Source organism: Mytilus californianus, unplaced genomic scaffold (genome assembly GCF_021869535.1).
Source record: "Mytilus californianus isolate M0D057914Y unplaced genomic scaffold, xbMytCali1.0.p SCAF_1, whole genome shotgun sequence".
NCBI lineage: Eukaryota > Metazoa > Mollusca > Bivalvia > Mytilida > Mytilidae > Mytilus > Mytilus californianus.
This window is the reverse complement of record NW_026262581.1, coordinates 94,379,891-94,401,242: the sequence shown is the minus strand read 5'-3', so window position 1 is coordinate 94,401,242 and position 21,352 is coordinate 94,379,891. Positions and strand designations below refer to the sequence as shown.

General features: G+C 32.2%; 1 protein-coding gene and 2 long non-coding RNA genes across 11 annotated transcripts in view; 1 reads left to right on the top strand and 2 right to left on the bottom strand.

Moving 5' to 3' along the window:
• LOC127710853 (uncharacterized) overlaps positions 1-21,352 on the bottom strand; it is a 243,599-nt gene that overhangs the window by 119,418 nt on the left and 102,829 nt on the right. The gene's annotated exons all lie outside the window — the stretch shown is intronic.
• On the bottom strand, positions 3,823-19,678 carry LOC127710732 (dolichol-phosphate mannosyltransferase subunit 3-like). Of its 9 annotated transcripts, none has more exons than XM_052216721.1 (7): positions 19,613-19,669; positions 15,694-15,812; positions 9,051-9,090; positions 8,262-8,384; positions 7,633-7,662; positions 5,592-5,669; positions 3,823-3,987 (listed from the first exon to the last, which is right to left on the bottom strand). In XM_052216721.1, the coding sequence occupies exons 3-7, from the start codon at positions 9,051-9,053 to the stop codon at positions 3,928-3,930; spliced, it is 294 nt and encodes a 97-aa protein (XP_052072681.1). In that variant the 5' UTR covers positions 9,054-9,090; positions 15,694-15,812; positions 19,613-19,669; the 3' UTR covers positions 3,823-3,927. The 9 variants fall into 9 exon arrangements, with proteins under 9 accessions (XP_052072681.1, XP_052072665.1, XP_052072697.1 ...); XM_052216705.1 differs by having other exon boundaries at positions 15,717-15,812; XM_052216737.1 differs by having other exon boundaries at positions 19,628-19,644.
• LOC127710904 (uncharacterized) lies at positions 16,399-17,368 on the top strand. Its single transcript, XR_007986392.1, has 2 exons — positions 16,399-16,695; positions 17,060-17,368. It is a non-coding gene; the product is annotated as an uncharacterized LOC127710904 (long non-coding RNA).

The window sequence follows — 21,352 nt, the reverse complement described above, 5'->3', positions numbered from 1 at the left end:
TAATTTCAACAGCAGTTAGGATACAACAGTATTAGTTGTCATTCTCAATAAGAGCAGGACAAATGGGTTAAAATGTAATACGAGATTACTAGATACCAAAGTATCAAACAGTGAAGTACAATGAACCAAAAACACCTTAAAAAATGAAGCAAATACCAACTTACAAACATATATGCACTGGGCTATTCAACAAAGTAGGTTCAATAAGGCCCTAATACGGCCCCAAATTCTAGCTTAAATTTAAATTAAGATTTATTGACCAATATCAAAATGAATAAAAGCTAAAACAATGACTAGATAGGAAATAGGTTTTTATGCCCCCGCCGTAGCGGTGGGGGCATTAAGTTTTACCCTTGTCCGTCTGTACGTCCCGAAATTGGTTTCCGTTCTCTAACTTGAGTTTGCCTCAAACAAATGTTATGAAACTTATACACAATGCTTATTACCACAAAACACAGATCATGTTTGAATTTTGGTGTCGTCACTTTAACCGTTCTAGAGTTATGCCCCTTTATAAATGGAAAAATTGCAAAATTTTTAGTTTCCTTTCCCTAACTTAAGTTTGCCTCAACCAAATGTTATGAAACTTATACACAATGCTTATTACCACAAAACACAGATCATGTTTGAATTTTGGTGGTGTCACTTTAACCGTTCTAGAGTTATGCCCCTTTATAAAAGGAAAAATTGCAAAATTTTTATTTTCTTCTTAATATCAAGTTAGTTTTAAAATTGGAGTTATCCTTTGTCCATGATTATATTTGAATCAACTACAATCAATGCTTTATACAATGCAATGTTTAATTTGACCTCCACTGATAAAACACAAATCTAGTTGAATTTGGGTAGTGTCACTTTAACCATTATTGAGTTATGCCCCTTTATAAATGGAAAGATTGCAAAATTTTTAGTTTCCATTCTGTAACTTAAGTTTGCCCCAACCAAACATTATGAAACCTATACACAATATTCATTACCACAAAACTAAGATCAAGTACAAATTTTTTGTTTCCGTTTTCTAACTTTAGTTTGCCTCAACCAAATGTTATGAAACTTATACACAATGCATATTACTACATAATACAGATTAAGTACGAAATAAGGTGCCGACACTTTTACCATTCTTGAGTTATGTCCCTTTATAAACATAAAAATTGCTGAATTTTTTAGTTTGTCTCAACCAAATGTTATAAAACTTATACACAACTGTTCTAGAGTTATGCGTGTTTACAAATAGAAAAATTGCTGAATTTTTAGTTTCTGTTAACTTAAGTTTGCCTCAACCAAATGTTATGAAACTTAAACACAATGCTTATTACCACAAAACTCAGATCAATTTCAAATTTGGGTAGCATCACTTTTACCGTTCTTCAGTTATGTCCCTTTATAACTATATGATATGCAAGCGGGGGCATCATCTGTATCCACATGTGGACACTATCCACATTTATTTTGTTTAAAATTAACATCTAAGCTTTAAATGAATCCCAACCTTCTACTTGTGGTATTGAACCTTGTGGTACAATTTCAGAGTAATCAAAATACCTATACACAAGTTATTGTCATGAAACTCAAAAAATGCTTGTTTTGGCCCCTTTTTGGCCCCTAATTCCTAAACGGTTGGAACCATCACCCCAAAAACAATTCTAACCTTCCTTTTGTGATATTGAACCTTTTGGTTATATTTCATAGAGATCCATACACTTATAGTTATTATTCGGAAACCAAATGTCTTTGGACGACGCTGACGACATGATACCAATATTCGTATAAAAACAGATCAAAACACAAAAATTTAAACTTGAACCACTGAACCATGAAAATGAGGTCAAGGTCAGATGACACCTGCCACTTGGACATGTACACCTTAATCATTCCATACACCAAATATAGTAGACTTATAGTATCTGAGATATGGACTTGACATGGAAAATTTAACCTTGTTCACTGATCCATGAAATGAGGTGGAGGTCAAGTGAAAACTGTCTGACAGGCATAACAACCTTCAAGGTATGCACATACTAAATATAGTTATCCTATTACTCATAATACGAGAGAACTTAACATTACAACAAATTGTAACTTTTTTTTCAAGTAGTCATTGAATCATGAAAATGAGGTCAAGGACAATGGACATATGACAGACGGAAACTTCATAAGATAAGGCATCTATATACAAAGTATGAAGCATCCAGGTCTTCTACCTTCTGAAATTTTAAGCTTTTAAGTAGTTAGTTAATGTCGCCGAGGCCAGATCACTATCCCTATGTCTCGCTTTCTGCGACAGAAGTCGCAGGCTCGACAAAAACTAGGATCAAGTTCAAACTTGTGTGGTGTCACTTTTACCGTTCTTTAGTTGTGTTCTTATAACGTTATATGCAAGCAGGGGCATCATCTGTGTCCCATGGACACATTCTCCATTTATTATTTGAACTATTAACACTTTATAAGAAAAGCTTGACAAAAAAAATTCTATTTCCATTTCTTACATGTCTTTTCATCAACTTGAAACTATATTTACATTGAAACAATGGACTTCATTTGCCAAATATGGCCCTTGCCAAACTTACTCCTTTATCAGTAAAACTAAAAATTTATCAATATTAATAATTGAAGTAATACTAGTACATAAGCTCTGGATACTATGATAGTGGTCAAAGTATCATACATAAAGTAAATGTGATAACCTAACAATACAATATGACCAAAAATGAACATACACCCTTCAGATTCATATAGAAACTTCTGTATGGTCTACTATTGTCTACTAGTAGTGAATAAATCCAAAGATAACATAAAATTCTGCTTATGGACTGACTAGACTTGAGCATGCTGTTTGTGATTGGGTCAGTTTAAAGAGAACCACTAATGATACCAGACAGAACAAAAGTCATATATATACAAGATATATACTGGTATCTTCGATGAGGTTTTTTTTTCCAGAGGAATTTTGATTTCAATAGCTTTCAATATAAAAATAAGAAGATGTGGTATGATTGCCTATGAAACAATTCTCCACCTAACCAAATGATGATAAGTAAGTAACTATAGGTCACTGTATGGCCAACAATGAGCAAAACCCAGTTTGTTTAAATTCTCATATCAACACTGAGGGTGTAGACCAATTGTGAGTTTAAATAAACTGTTGACACAGATACAGTCTCAACAGTTGGCAGAAAATTCAGAAAAAGACAATCTGATGGACATCATTTCTAATTAATTCAAAGTTGCTGGACCATGATATAGAGGGCAGCGCCTCAAAATGATCATTAAACTGAGACGATTCAGTGTTAATTGAACTTCTTAGTATTTAAGAATATAATATGGGATAATGTAAGATACCTTGAAAATTGAAAATATCATTGGCTATCGTAAATAATTCCCATCAAACTAACTTAAGCAGAAAACCTATCTAATGCCTGTACCAAGTCAGGAATATGACAGTTCTTTCCATTCGTTTGATGTGTTTAAGCTTTAGATTTTGCCAGTTGATAAAGGACTTTCCGTTTTGAATTTTCTGTGGAGTTTGGTATTTTTGTTATTTTACTTTTTGCTATTCAGAGGACCACGACCTATGGGGGCTAGGCCTCAAAATAGTCATCAACTGATATGTACTGATAGTAATGCAACTTAATAGAAAATATTGATTTATCAAAATTTGTTCATATCAAACTGACTTCAGCAGATTCCTAACAATTGTTGACACTGCCACCGCCGAAAAAGTAACACCTATGTCTTGCCTTCCGGGGATGAAATTCGCAGGCGAGACAATAAAAATTGGTTAACAGAAAGAATGGCTTTTGATTTAAGTGAAATAAGAACTTATACCAGATCCATTTTAATCATAGGAATAAATATTTCTTCCAGTTTTATATGTACAGTTTTCTAAATATTGTTTATATACAAAATAATCAGTGATTAGTGAAGTCATGTGTTATCAAATTTAAATCCTTTTTTCTGTAAATCAGCTTTGGCTTCCTCTATTTGCTGAAAAAAATAATTAAATAAATTTTATATTGGTACATGTATGACTTTCCTGAATAATGAATTACCTTCAAGTGATTTTTCACTGCACTACTAAAACTGACTTTAATTGTACTTTCCTTAAATCAAGGAATTATTTGAATCTGCAATAATTTGAATTCTGGAAAGTTTATAAGAAATGAGTGATGAAAACTAACCAAACAAAAAAAGGAAAGCCATGTGGGCATAGCTAAGGTTCACGTTACTTTCACTGATATTTCAGTATGAACTAACCCCCCTTAATTGGGTCAGTTTTCAAAATACATTTCTTATTAACCTTCCAGAATTCAAAATTGTTCCAGATTCAAATAATTCCTTGTTTTAAAGCAAATTAGTAAAATTTCTCAGCAACTGAACACTTCAGATTAATTATAAGCTGCAATAGAATATTTGCCAATTACCGATTTGATTCTGTTATTAAAAGCTTTTAACACAGGTTGTTTCCTTTTGACGATTGTAGTCTGGTTCCATATCAGAAAAACTTGGCTGCTGCCCATACAAAGCATGGTAAGTTAAAAGTGATATAAAGGCATTTTAAACAATTGGATATCAAATTTTTTTAGCTTAACAAAAGATTTTAATGAAATGAATAAATTTGAAAAACCTAAAGATTACACACATTACACAGATAAATTTGGTCTGCAGGCTCTTCTTTCATGATTAAAATTTCTGACCATGCAAAGGGAATTTACTCCAAAAATGGATCTCTATTACTGGCTCAATTACAGAATTAGCAAATAGACTATTCAATGAGAATGTTAATAAACTGCAATAGATTGATTGATTGTTATTTGTTTAATGTCCAGTAAAAAAAACATTTGAACACATGTATACTCATTCAAAACCATAGATGTTTTAATTAAGTACTCTAATGAAATGTATATGTATGCACTAGGTCCTCTTGTGCTTAAAATCCCCCAAAATGGAGATTTTGAAATGTTGGCAGGTATACAAATGGTGTATTTTTATTCCAGGTTTAAATGTTAATGTTTAAATTTTGTTTATGCTTATTATTTTAATTGGGTTTTTTTTCTAAACGTTTATTTTATATTTAAGGAATGACTGTAATATTTTTTCTATGAAGAAATAACATCAAAAATGTGGTGCACACTGAATTACCCGCGTAGCGTGTTATTTAAAAGTGTACACCACATTTTTGAGGTTATTTTGAATAGACAGAAAATATATTACAGTCAGTCCTTATAATTTAATTCTAAATTCCATTTTTAAGGAGTAAATCATGAAAAAACGTTGATGACATCACGGTCACATGACAAAATTATGTCCATGAGCTTATTGACAAAAAACTTTTAGCCAATCAGAAGAAGTGTTACATCCAGAATTAAATTATTTTGTAATGGACATATAAGAAACCATGAATTAAGCAATAAATCAGAAAAACTTCTGACATATTGTAACCGTACCCTTTTAAGTTCCTCTGATGACAAACTTCTAACATATTGTGACCTTACCGTTTTAAGTTCCTCTGATAACAAACTTCTGACATATTGTGACCTTACCGTTTTAAGTTCCTCTGATAACAAACTTCAGACATATTGTGACCTTACCGTTTTAAGTTCCTCTGATGCTTCTTCACAGTTATTAAATATGGCAACTCGATATATTATCACACCCAAAGAATATATCTGCAAAAATATTTCATGGATGCTTTATTTGAAAGTATATGATTGATGGATGGATGGCTGTTGAAAGTACAGTGGCAATTTAAATGCATATTCAGGAAAACATGTTAATTCAATATGAATATGAGTCTTGCTTTGTACTAAACTGACAAGCTGAGCTTGATTTTTAAGGTTCTAGTTCACAAGGTAGCAATCAGCTGGAAGACACCTCACCCTACACATCATTCTCTGAACTGACCAGTCTTTGCTCTTACTCCATATTAATGTTGCACGCTTAGTGGTCAAGCAACAAAAGATTAATTTTAATGTCATTAATTTGACACAGCCAGGGATTAAACCCGATTTATGGGGGATATCCCCCATGAGAGGTGTTGACCTGAATTTTGAAATTCTTTATTATGTAAACTGAAGACCTCAAAACAGGCATTCAAATGACATATATACTCATTCAAACAATATAGTAGTAGATTTAGAACACTTATGACAATATAAGAGGAATATTAGGACCTCTTGCACTTAAAATCCCCCATGGAGATACTGAAAAGTTGGCAGGTATGCAATGCATGAACAAATTGATTTCTTAAGATCTAATTTGATAGGATTAAACTTTTCAAGAAAAAAGTAAATTTTCTTTATCCAGTAGGCAAAGTACTAAAATCCAACAAATTTTAAAGGCTGCTTTTTTGGAGAAAGTGAAATAAATAATAATATAGCCACTTAAGTTTAATATGATAAAATATAGATTATATCTCCAAGTGATGTCTTGTAAAACTATGAATTCCGCATTAAATAAAACAACATCTCCTTTCAAAATTTATTATACAGTTTTTGAAGTGAAAAAGTTAAATCAAATAGTCAATTTACATATGGTTATCCACTGTCTAATTTTGATATAATTTTCTATTTACAAAATATTAAGTTCAGTAGGGGTATTTGTGAAACTAGATGTGTCGGAACAACACAAATGGTTCCATTAGCAATAAAAGCTTGAAGCCATTTTTAGGAGTGGAAATTTGAGAATGAAAGTATCTATATCTGTTATTTTCACGAAATTTTAAGTCCAAAGCCTATAATTTCAGTACAAATCAGTGGAGTGGAACCAGACTTAAAATCAATCTGTAACTCATCATAGTAGACTCACATAATAAAAATCAGCTCAATATGTGAAGGCGTTTAGAAAAAAAGTCGATATAACTGTTTTTTTTTAACAAAATGTTCAAATTCCAAAGCCTGTTATTATGGCAAAAATCAGCAGAGCGGAACCAAACGTAAACTCGATCTGTAACTCAACATAGTTGACTCACATACTAAAAATCAGCTCAATATGTGAAGGAGTTTAGAAAAAGTCTGTATAACTGTTCGCTGTGGAAAGACGGATAAGGGTAAAACTATATGGCCCCGACAACTTTGTTGCGGGGCCATAAAAATACCAGTTGAGATAAGGTTAAAATTCCTGAGACACTAGGCAAAGGAAATTATTTCACCAAATACCCCTCCTGAATATATGAAATCTGTTTTTAATTATACAGAATATCAATACAGAATCCTTTTTTTTCCCGCCACCAAGTTGTAATCAAAATCAGCTGCATTTATTAGGTGCACAATGATCAATTGTCTTCATGAAGAGTAAAAACAACATGAATATTTTTTGGCAAATATCATCTCAGACACGTCAGAGAGGATTAAAAAGAGATATCTTTAACTTTTCTTTGTGAATATATCCTGGCAGTGGTAAAATGTGAACAAAATTAATCTGATACAAAAAATTACATGAAAATTACACTAGCTATCAACCAATGAAAGTCAATGATATTTATAAGCTGTAATTATACAGAGCTGAAACAAATTGTCATGATTTCAATAGTCATTAATTGACTTTTTTTAACATTAAATTACCATAATTATAAAGTGTTTCTTTCATTTTTTTTATAATACTATTGTTGTTTATCGGATACAATATACTTACTGCAAATAAGACTAGAACAATCAATGGCAGCTGCAAAAGATAAAATAAATTGAACTTTTTCTATATGATGCTCATATTCAAAGATCATGATAAGAATTTCAAAATGAATATAATAGAGACATTGAACCAAAATAATATTATTACTTGGCATTTTCATCGAAACTTTGAAATTATAATATTACAGAACTTCTATAATATTTCCCATTGCTACAGTGTGTATATTGCCGTATTTTAAAAAATACTAATCTTATGTAATTATCAGAAATGTACACAAGTCTTGCTATAAATGTTGTGATAACAATGATTACAGCCTGGTCTTTTTGTGATCATGTGAGAAATTATGCCACAATTTCTTTAAAGTATACAGCAAAGTCAGCAATTCATTATTACAGTTATAAAATTATTTTTAAAGTAGTTACTACATTGTATGTGTAGTAGTCCTCATTTTTTTTTACCATAGATTTGTTTCCAATTTAGTTTTATATATAAATTAAAAGAATAGATCCATTTTTATTTAAGGCAAATTCACCCACTCACATATTTCAAACTCTGATTCTGCTTATAATTTACTACCTAAGCCTAGGCTCTTTTCTATATAAAAATGTCCACCCTAAAGTTTGTGAACTTACTGGTAAAATAAATAATGATTTAAATGAACTAGATGACTGAATGCCGACATATTCCAATACTACTGCTAACCACACACTGAGGAAGGCACCAACACCAAACAACCATTGAAACAACTTTGGTATCTGGAAATAAAAGAAAATATTAAATGTAGGGTGTGACAGACAGATGCTTGCTGCCAGTTGAAGCACTAGTACTCTATACTTGTAACTTAGTGTTGAGTTTACTATGGAAAACTCGTTGGCTTCCTCAGCTATTTATTCATAAAACAAAATTTCTGGATCAATGTGATATTGCTGGCATTGTTGTATTGATGTGTAACAGTGTGAGCTCTGATAGTAAGTTCCTTTGATAAAACTTTTCCTGTTGGAATAACAATCAACACCTTCCCTTAACTCTTTGCACGAGAAGGGAAATCCATAATATTAAGGCATTACAAATGCAAAACAGCTGCAAATGTTTTAATTCCTGTTGAAGACTATGCATATGGTTGTTTTAGCTGTTAATTAACTTCAAAAACACTTTACAATAACTAATTTGAACCATATGCTATAATCTTTACTATGAATAGAAAATTTCACTGAAAATGTGATGAAAATTCATAAAATGCATGCGCATGGTGGATTACTTCCCTAACAGAATATTTTAGATTTTCTCCAAGTCCGTCATTATTTTGTGTTTTATTATCCTACTGACTGGCATCTATTGATGATATGTTCATTAAAAATATTATATTCAAATTATGCAAAAAAGAGCAAAATGAATCTCACATTTGCATAAAGTATATTTACCATTTTGTTTCACATGCACTGTTGTGTCATCAACTTAAACCTGTAAAAAAGAATTAAAAAATATTCAACAGAGCTATCACCTGTCCTCTGTCAATGTTTTTTCCTGATGTATAATTTGAGTACCAAAGAAATTATATAGGTTGTTGTTATTTAATTATTGTGTCAACTATCATGCCGTGCAATTATAAACAAAGGGAAGCTGATATAACCTCAATAGTACCACATTTGGTCAATTTCAACAATGAAACATAATTTTCTTATCAAAACATAGTTTTTGCCTCACCTTGATGGAGTTAAAATGCAAAACATAGGTATGCTGTTTCTGGCGGTGGCAGTGGCAGTGGAGGCGGCAGCATCAACAATGTTTTAGTTTTTGATTGGGTCAGTTTATTGGGAACCACTAGTGGTAGGTCAATGATGTTTGATATGCAATTGTATTAGCATTGGCACATCTCATTTCCATGGTGATCTTTTGGCCCCACCCCCTTGATCATGGTTTATTGACTTTTAAACTTTTGCTTAGCTTACATGTATCAGTTTGTGATTAGGTCAGTTTATGGGGAACCCCTAGTGGTAGGTAATGTTATTTGGTATACAGTTGTATTTGCATTGGCACATCTCATTTCAATGGAGGTTATTTGGCCCTGCCCCCTCAGTCATTGTCTATTGATTTTGAAACTATTGCTTAATTTACATGTAATAGTTTGTGATTAGGTCCGTTTATGGGGAACCACTAGTGGTAGATCAATGATATTTGGTATGCAGTTGTATTAGCATTGGCACATCTCATTTCCATGAAGATTGTTTGGCCCTGTACCTTCAGTCATGGTTCACCGACTTTGAATATTTTGTATAACTTACATGTTCAAGTATTGCTATTTTAATTTCAACATTTGCATTTTACTATCAAATAACAAAAAAGCAAGGCATATATCTGTGTTAACAGTTTATAAGTGATGTACTGAACAAATATTGGGACTTAATTGTTGTCTATCTTTAATACTGCAATGATGATTACACACAATGTATTTCCATAAAGAAATCATCAAATGGGCAGTATCATTCTATATAATTATGCAAGCTTTAGCCAGATATCACTAGATTTTAATCCTTATTCTGTAAAAATCCTAGAATTATTTAATTATTCAATTACCCCCAAGTTCGATTATTTTGTTTGACTATTCATATCGTAATAACTTTTAATGAATAGACTTACAGATTCATAAATGACATTACCTGACAGCACAATCAAGACCAAAATGGGGATAGACTCAAAATCAACATAATAAATCTTTAATAGTTCATAAAACAGCTGATGCTGATTTAACCTGGTTTGGATTTCAATTATTTTGTAGATAGTGGATTGACTTGTTACCATACACCTTATCACTATTTGTAGGCCATTTATTACTAGACATCACAGACTTTTCAGTAATATCCCATTCCACGTGTTCAAGTGTCGTGACTTCTTAAATTAAGTGGTATGGATTCCAAAATTACAAATTATATATACATATGAAAAAGAAGATGTGGTATGAGTGCCAATGAGAAAACTCTCCATCCAAGTCACAATGTGTAAAAAGTAAACAATTATAGGTCAAAGTAGCAAGCTATAAAGGGCCCCAAAATGACTAGTGTAAAACAATTCAAACAGGAAAACCAACGGTCTAATCTATATTAAAAAAGAGAAACACATATGAACCACATCAACAAACAACAACCACTAAACAACAGGCTCCTGACTTAGGACAAGTGCATAAAAATGCAGCGGGTTTGAATGTTTTAACAGGTGCCAACCTTCACCCTAACCTGAAACATACCAAAAATATTCTATGATTTTTGCCCATTATTCTCTATTCTGTAAACCCCCCCATCCACACCCTCCTACATAATTTGACACTTTCGTTAATGTTGTTTAAAAATGCCTAGATCATTTTTCTGCATAGCTTTTTTTCAACTCGAAACTTCTCAATGTTTAACCTGGGGTAGCCCCTTGTTTCCATTTCAGCATCGAATGAGATTGAATCCTTGATTGTTTGTTTACATTGAGTGGTATTTATAGATTGTGTTTATTGCAAGCACATGGTCAAGCCTCGTTCTCAATTTCGTTGCTAATTAGGTATATCACGTTGACGACTGGTTGCCTTTGATTAGAAGTAACAAAACCTATATATAATAAAATAGGGATACAAGTAAACGAATGAAAACGATGTCAGCAACAAATTTGTAGCGTGTTCTCATAGATTCAATAAAATACCGGCTACAATTTGGCAAACGATTTGAGATGTTCACTAGACCAATTGGGCAATCACCAGTGCTTCTGCACAAGTCCGATGAGATTTTTACTAGACAGGGGCTTCGGGCTACTGCTTAACATCGCAGACTGGAAGTGACCCTCAGATTATATTAAATACCTTTAATTCCTGAACACTTCTGTGCAAATCAACGCAAAATAATTATCTGGAAGCAGCAATACATCATAAATAGATTCATCGAAATTTTCAACAAACTGTAACATTCTGTTTTCAATCAAAATACTAATGAACTCAAAATTGTTAACTTTTTTTTTTAACTTTTTCTGAGTTTCCCGTAGTTGCGCAGAAATCTCATTCTTTCTTCCGGTCTCATTTGTCACGGAACTTTGAATAAAATATAGGAAGGAGCATAGTGTTTCCTCTAAATTTGTTGTTTTTGATTATTGAAAGATTACTGTAAGTTAAGCAATTAAAACAATCATCAAATCAATATCTTCAAGCATGACAAAACAAAATGCGGAAAACTGATTATTTGTGTGAATTTTCTAAGTTCAAGGACCATAACTCTGCACAAAATTGTCAGACCAGAACAAAATTCGAACTTGATCTGTAACTTGTCATGATAAAGTAATACACCAAATATCAAATCAATATCTTCAAGCACGAAGAAAAAAAAGTCTGGAAATCTGATTTGCCGGACTGCAGGTGGACAGACAGACAGACAGACAGAGTGCAAACATAAAGTCCCCTTCGACTTTGTCGGTAGGGGACTAATAAATTCCTTACATTTTAAAATGTGTCTGGAGCTTATTCAACATATGATTTTATAGCAAACAAAATGTGTTCTCCTGGGAGTCTGATTTCAGTATCTGATTAGAATAACAAGCTGACTTGGTATCTTTGTCGTTTAAAGATATAAACTAGAACACATCCGCGAGATCGCTGGTATTTAAATTAGAGCTTGGTTGAAAGTATTTAAACTGTTATAGGATGAATTTTTGTAAAAGATTTTGTGTCTGGAGAATTTCAGAAAAGGTATCAAACTGAGCCATAGGTACTTGGAGACAGGACAATTATTTTAAGCCCTCTCCCTTTTTTCCGAAGTCCGTTATGTTTTTGCTCTCTGTTAAATTTCATGATTTTCGCATTTCTGTATACTATGAACATAGATCTACATATAATATAAATAAAGTGTATTTGCTATTAGGGGACGACCATTTGATATTCTGGGGGGCCAGGAGGATTTTGAAGATAAATAACTCAGCCTTGATAATAACAAAAATTCGTAAGGGTTCCGCGGAACCCAGTGTCTCGCCTACTTTTGCTGTTAATCGCAGGCTCAACAAAAATGAGGAAAATTAATAAAAATATTCCTCTCTATACTATCTTTTGATTGAAAGTAGCTTCTGTCCAAGTTTGGTAAAAATCCAGGATAGTTTATGAATCTAATAAATGTTTTAAAAACTTAAAGTGCAGACTGTATGTAATGTTAACTGGAAGAAAAACTAAGTCCATTTATAAGTAAAATACGGAAAAAATTTACTTCTGGATACTATCTTTTGATCATAAACAAGCTTCTTTCCAAGTTTGGTAGAAATCCAGGATAGTTTAAGAAAGTTATTAAAATTTCAAAAACTTTAACCACAGAGTGAATGTAATGTTTCATGGCAGAAAAACTAAGTCCATTTATAAGTAAAATACGGATAAAATGGAATTTTTTTTTTACAAAATTTACTTCTGGATACTATCTTTTGATCATAAACAAGCTTCTTTCCAAGTTTGGTAGAAATCCAGGATAGTTTAAGAAAGTTATTAAAATTTCAAAAACTTTAACCACAGAGTGAATGTAATGTTTCTTGGCAGAAAAACTAAGTCCATTTATAAGTAAAATAAGGAAAAAATGGAATTTTTTTTTTACAAAATTTACTTTTGAATATTATCTTATGATCATAAACAAGCTTCTGTCCAAGTTTGGTAGAAATCCAGGATAGTTTAAGAAAGTTATTAAAATTTCAAAAACTTTAACCACAGAGTGAATGTAATGTTTCTTGGCAGAAAAACTAAGTCCATTTATAAGTAAAATACGGAAAAAATGATTTTTTTTTTTACAAAATTTACTTTTAAATATTATCTTATGATCATAAACAAGCTTCTGTCCAAGTTTGGTAGAAATCCAGGATAGTTTAAGAAAGTTATTAAAATTTCAAAAACTTTAACCACAGAGTGAATATTTGTGGACGCCGCCGACGACGGAATGTAGGATCGCTATGTCTCGCTTTTTCAACAAAAGTCGAAGGCTCGACAAAAAATGAATGGTTTGTTCTGTGGTAGTTTGAAAATAAATAACTTGACTTACAATGTATTGAAAATAATTCGGCAGGTCTTTTAAGCCATTTTATAAATGCTATTCTGAAGTATGAGATGGCACCAGATTCTTCCAAAATTCGTCTTTTTCATATTTTTTTCGGGAAAAACTTCCCAAATCTTTTAATAATATAAATATTAATGTATTTGAAATGTTTGAAAATGGGTTTCATTTCACTTGAGGTATTTTGTCTCGTGAACATTTACCTCACTTTTATTACAGGGCCATAACTACATTGAGGCAAATGCCTCATGTTGGAAATTTCAAAACAAAAGCTTGTCTTCATATCAAATTGTTTTCACAGCAAGTGTCTTGCAAGAAGCAAGTTCTGTTCACCCTCTGACATAGCCCATGTTTTTTGAGATCCATGTTTTCATCTATTTTTATTTTTCAGGGTTGATTTTCTATAATGTTTGTCGTTTTGTGTTTTATCTGTTCCCGGGTTTGTCTTTTGTTCATTGATTGCCCTTCTTTATGACTATTCTCTTAGTGTTGCATTCTATTTGTAATTTAGTAATTATGTTTTAAACTTGAGTTTTATTATATTTAAGGACCTATTGTCGATTACAAACTACTTAAAATTGTATCCCAGTTAGGAACTACATCAAGTTGTAATTGAAATGTGTTATAAAAACTGACTTGACATAGTTATATCAATGATAATCAGCCCCCTCTTAACTTAATTTGAAAAAAACATAATTGACAGGTATAAAAGGTTTTTCTGCAAACTGAAACATTTTTTGCTTTGTCCTAGATATTGGTCTTTTGATGTTGTCCCTAAAAACTAAAAGACTTACACTGAATCTATATATTTTGCTTTGAGACCAGAATATCGTCAAAAAATCAAAACAGAACTTGAGTTTCAGATTAAGAAAGGGTCTGGGAAACGCGCATAATGCACGATTTTGCGCCATTTTTTCTATAGCTTCTTGGGGCCTTCAGCAATCCCCAGACTCTTCGCCAATTTTTTTTTCCGCCTAGCTCCGCTCAGCGAAAATGTTTGACAACTTTTAAAAGAGGCTAGTTACAGCCCAGCTTTAATACCTTGTATGTATGCAATATATGCAGTTTGCAATTCAGAAGATTTACTTCCAGAGGATGATGATTAATTCCGATTGACTTAATCGACTATGTAATTTATTTAAGAATAAAAAAATTAATTTAAAAATTGTTGTTTCAAATATTATAAATATAATTCTGAAAATAGATAATCAGTCCCTTGTTTTAATGAAAATGAAAAATCATGCTTCAACAGTGCAGAAAATAAATAATCTGTCCTTTTGGTCCACAAAAATAAATAACCCATCCAAAACAAATCCTCCTGCCCCCCCCCCCCCCCCCCCCCCCCCCCCCGCCAGAATATCAAATGGTCGTCCCCTTAACTATCAATTCCAAGTTTCTTCTCCACGGCGACCATTACTATATCATATAGTCTCTATATATTATAGGATTATAATCATAGTAAACATGCAGAATAACGCGAAAATAATTGTCCTGTCCCCGAGTAATTATGAAAATCATGTTAAAAGAGGGGAGTAAAGGGAGGTATCTGCACGAAAGAACGCGAAATAAAATTGCCATTTCACGATGAGCGAACAATTAAAAATTTCTTGCACGTTGATCTTTTTATCGATTTCAAGAAACACGGTGAATAACGAACCTTTTTCACGGCTGCACGTGAAATAAAAAGTGGCAAAACACGTTGCACGAAAAAACCCTTAACCCCTCTTTTATAGTTATAAAATCGGAAGTCTTGGGTATGACTTAAAAGTCCGTCTGATGACAGAAACAATATCCGGACGCCTTTTTCTTCCTTTTTCTCCCAAAATAACCCAAACTGAGTAATCATAAGAATGGATGACAAATGCGACTATGCATGGTACCTATAGGACACAGAGGCATGATGATTAATTTATTGGGGAAGGAAGAGAAGCGACACACAAAATGAGGTCTTCTCGTTTAATAGTATAGATTATAACAATTTTATTTTCATAATTCTTTGATATGAAAAAAAAAACGTTACCTGATGATAGCGTTTCTGTTTACCTTGAAATTGAAGTCACAACTAAAACCCCTAACAACAGGACCAACATCAGAAACATTTCCGTATTTCCGTTTCTTTTCCAACAGATTCTGACATGTCTGAAGTTAAAGTATGCTTGAATTAAAAAAAAAAAAAATTTATACATACTTTTGTTTAGGGTGAGGGTTGGCGCCTGTTGAAACATTTTAAACCCACTGCATTTGTATGCACCTGTCCTAAGTCAGGAGCCTGTTGTTCGGTGGTTGTCGTTTGTTGATGTGGTTCATAAGTGTTTCTTGTTTTTTATATAGATTAGACGTTTGTTTTTTCTGTTTGAATTGTTTAACACTAGTCATTCTGGGGCCCTTTATAGCTTGCTGTTCAGTGTGAGCCAGGGCTGCATGTTGAAGGCCGTACTTTGACCTTTAATTGTTTACTTTTTATACATTGTGACTTGGATGGAGAGTTGTCTCATTGGAACTCATACCACATCTTATCAATATTTGTCCTCTTTCACAGGTAACCACCTGCCTCTAATCATACAAGACAACAAAATAAAATATAAATCAGGGCTAACAGGTATTAGAACAAATTGACCCAGGACGAACGTGAATCGGGGCAAACAGGTCCTAGGGCAAATGTTAATCAGAGAAATGTTAATCAGGGTGAAGGTACCACTGTGCACAAACATAAATTCGTTGCTTTCGAGACGCGACGGCCATACTTCCATGACGGCCATGGGATGTTTCGGCCATACCGTCACATCGTCCATGGGACATATCGGCCACACTTTGTGAGACGTATCGTCCACACTTTAAAAAAAAAATTTTATTGAGGTTATAGCATAAAATATAATAATAAAATAAGTATTTATTCATAATAATAACATTAATATGATTTTGTAGTATTTTTTTCTGTACAAGAGATCTTATTTATTCTTGTAAGAGTTATCTTTGCTTGATCATCATCACTCGTGTTTACAACTTGTTGGGGCCATATTATGTAAGTATATTGACTATTTCTTCATTATCAGTTATAAACAATTTCTGAAGAATCATTTTTATTGTAATGTGATATAAAGGCATCTTATTTTATATGAAGTTTAAACTGTAGGAATGTTGACTGTCGCTGTCGATGACGATATATAAATACAAGCACATGTCACAGATCTTTTTATTATATCTGTAAAAAATATATTATTCTAAACAATAAAGATTTCTCAATCTCAGTCTTGGTGAAATTTAAAACAGGACTCAGTGTTAAGGTTAACTCTAAGGAAGGCAGTTCATCATGTTCGAGTTATATTTGTCATGATCATCAGACAGTACATAGTTTAATAATTCTGTATTTTTTTTCTTTCTTATAGTTTAGAGTCATTCCATTTGCTGAACATCTTTCCAAGACGGAGACTACTGTAGAATTTTCCAATAACATAACAAATTACCCGTAATATCTGACAGGAATGTGCACCCTAATAACATGATAAAAGATGGCCAGTTTCATTTTTATCATACTGAATGTTCTTTTTGCTTAAGTTTGTTCATTGTGTTGAATACTATTTGTTGACAATTTAAATGTTCCCATTTTTGTGCATTTGTTGATGGAGAATTGTATTATGGACAATCATACCAATATACTCTAGTATAAGAAACAAAAAGATAATATTTTTGTTTAATGTATTTTATTTATTCATTCAGTCATACAGATAAACAAATATACAACAAACATATAAATCATACATACACAAAACACTCATATATATTATTCTTTTCGTTCAGGCATGTAGAAAATCAAACACATCGAAATGTAAGAACATACATATATACATATGCCATTGAACATTCATCTTATATACATTTTTTAAATTAACAATCTCACACTTTTTCTCTCATATGCTCATGTCACTCATTCATTTATTCCACTGCATACACATTTCACCCAATATTCAAACATTTATATTCACATTCACACATATAACCTATATCATAAAGCACTAAAATACATAAACGTGCAGTTATAAAAGTCACAACATAAACATGCAGTTATAAAAGTCACAACATAAACATGCAGTTATAAAAGTCACAACTGAAACAAAAGCACTAAACATACCAAAATATACTATATTATGATCATTTACTTCATGAACTCATTAAAGTTACTATTTTAACAACATTTAAAGAAATAATACAATAACGTATATGTACCTCAACCTCCATATCTTGTGGCATGCGGACACATTCTGCACAGTGGAAAATAATGTCGACTTCTTCATTTACCATCAGGCGGTAATCAGTAATTGATATACCTGAAATAACAAGAAATTAAAATATGACATATATTTCTTTACAGTCAAGTAATATTAATACACTGATAATAATGTTTAAGGCCGTAGTAAGGTGACCTATAGTTGCTAATTTCCGTATCATTTGGTCTCTGATGGAGAGTTGTCTCATTGGGAATCATACCGCAATCATACCACATCTTCTTTTTATGTCTATTAATTGATACCTATGGTCCATTTATTGGACAAAAGTGTAATGCAAATAACACTTAAATATAGATTTAATTCTTATCAGGAAAGCGTCTTAACCAAAATTAAAGTAAACAAAAAATGTATCTAAAATATGACCGAAAGTACGAAATATGATTCAAAGGAAAAACTAAATTAATAATAAATTTGTAAATACCTGTATTGCAAAGCCTGTGTTGCCATTTATCACAATCCTCACATTGGAGAGCATGTTGTCTTGGTCGGACTTGCTGGTCACATAGCACACAAGGGTACGACATGATGAACAGCAATTTTCCAAATGAGTGCCACCGACATTTCTGGTTACTTTTATAAAGCAAGGTCGGTACATCAAAAAGACTGCTCAAACAGCTTGTATTTTTACAAGAATTTCACTACCAAATGTATGTTTGCACTCCGCTTGAACTCAGCTTGGGTGTTGTGTTTTTATAGTGATCTTGAATTGTATTTCCATTACAATTTCTTGACAAAAGCATAATTAATACTTGTGTTCATCAAAGAAGTAATAATAAGCAATCAACAATCTTCTTAAATTTCAAACTTAATCATAACTTGATTACCTTGTTTTATATTTCAAAACTGAACTTATTGTTGTAATTTTGACAGAAATTAGTCTCCCATTCGGATATAGTCATTCATATTTGTTCATTTTGTTCTGTTTGTTATACGCAAGATATCAAAAAATCATTTAGAAAACAATATGATATTTTAATATTTTTACTATTAGATTAAACACATTCATTTACGATATATATATAATGATTAAACAAATGATATAACATGATAAATAATATAAAAACAGTAAAGTTTATCTAAAAGTTATAATAACCATCTATAAGTATCAACATAATTCATATATAACATCTATATAAAAAAAAAAAAAAAAAAACCATGGACGATACGTCTTCACAAAGTATGGCCGTTTTTGTCATATGGCCGTTTCATCTTTTCGGGGTATGGCCGTTTCATCCTATGGACGTCATGGCAGTATGGCCGTCACGTCCTGCATCGAATTCGTTTCAGTAATCCATATACTTGGGTTAGAATCCTGGACCAGGATTCCAACCCAAGTATATGGATTACTGAAACGAATTTATATTTGTGCACAATAATGACCTATTAATATTCCGTGCATCGCGTCGACGTGACATGAAAAGTACACACTTGACTTATGGTCACCGTGCTTACTAGGTACGAACGGATAACTGACCACAAAACTATAAAAATGTTACACCTATCACTATCAGAAGGAAGTACCCCTCCCAGCGAGATTATTTGGTTTATGAATCTGCAAACATTGCTTTTTTTATGAATAAACCCGATAAAAGATTATCTATCATTTACTAGTACAAGAAAATGATTGCTTGCTATGGAGTAAATTAATCCTACGTCTAAGACACACACGTTTCACATTTCGTCAGCTGCAATTTTTACATTAAGTGTTTTCAACCTTTTTATTGAAGAGTATTGGTTGTACTTTTCATTAACATGTCAATATTAAGAACAGATCCAATTAGAACTATTCAAAAGTTGTGGTGTAGTCCATTAACTACAATACAATACAATACAATACAATACACAACACAACACAACACAATACAATACAATACAATACAATACAATACAATACAATACAATACAATACAATACAATACAATACAATACAATACAATACAATACAATACAATACAATACAATACAATACAATACAATACAATACAATACAATACAATACAATACAATACAATACAATACAATACAATACAATACAATACAATACAATACAATACAATACAATACAATACAATACAATACAATACAATAGTACAGGGACACAAAGAAACAACTTCAGAAAGAGACAAGAAAAGCATACTGGACATATTTAGAAAATATCATTTGTTACGACGAAAGCTTACAAACTACACAAAAACAGAAAAAGTTTTGAAATTACATAAAAGTCATTAGGTCCATCAAAAAAGACAGTTCAGGAGTTGCACCATTAAGATCTGAGGGCATGCTGATAGATGATACAACACAAAAAGCTGAAATACTTAATAAACAATATTACTCTGTTTTTACACCTGAAAATGATTACGAACAAATACCAACTCTTTCAGACAACTATCCATCTATGTCAGAAATACATGTAACTTCAAATGGTATAGAAAAACATCTAAAAAATCTTTACCCATCTAAAGCTACAGGTCCAGATGAAATACCAGCACGAATTCTAAAACAATTTGCATCAGAATTTGCACCACATCTCACTTTCATTTTTAACACATCTTTCTTGAAAGGAGATGTACCATCAGACTGAAGACAGGCAAATGTGATCCCTATTTTAAAAAAAGGCGAAAAATACCTAGCCAGTAACTACAGACCTGTCTCCCTAACCTGTATATGTTGCAAACTACTAGAACACATTGTAGTAAGTAACATCCTAAAATATCTGGACACACATAACATTCTTGTGAATAATCAGCATGGGGGTCAGTGGGGTGCCTCAAGGCTCAGTCTTGGGTCCACTTCTTTCCCTTAATTTCATTAACGACATCCCTGCAAAAAGTAACATCAAAAACACGCTTGTTTGCAGATGACTGTATTTTATACAGAACAATAAAAAATACAAGACTGTACCATCCTACAAAATGACCTAAACTGCCTAGCCAAATGGGAACAAACTTGGGGTATGCAATTCCACCCAGAAAAATGCAACTCTCTCACTGTAACAAGATCACAGTCACAATTCAAACATAAATATGTATTAAAAGGCCACATTTTAGAATCTGTCAACACCGCAAAATATCTTGGTATCACCTTATCTAACAACATGTCATGGGATATCCATATCAACAACATCACTGCTAAAACAAATAAGATCTTGGGCTTTCTAAAAAGAAATTTAAAAATAAATCAGGAAGAAACTAAAAGTTTGGCTTACAAATCCATGGTACGATCAAACCTAGAATACTGCTCTTCAGTTTGGTCTCCTCACACCCAAAAAAAAAAAAAAAAAGAAAAAGTACAAAGAAGGGCAGCACGATACGTTACCAACGGGTACCATAACACCAGTAGTGTCACCTCCATGATTAACCATCTGAAATGGAAGTCACTTGAAACTCGTAGAAA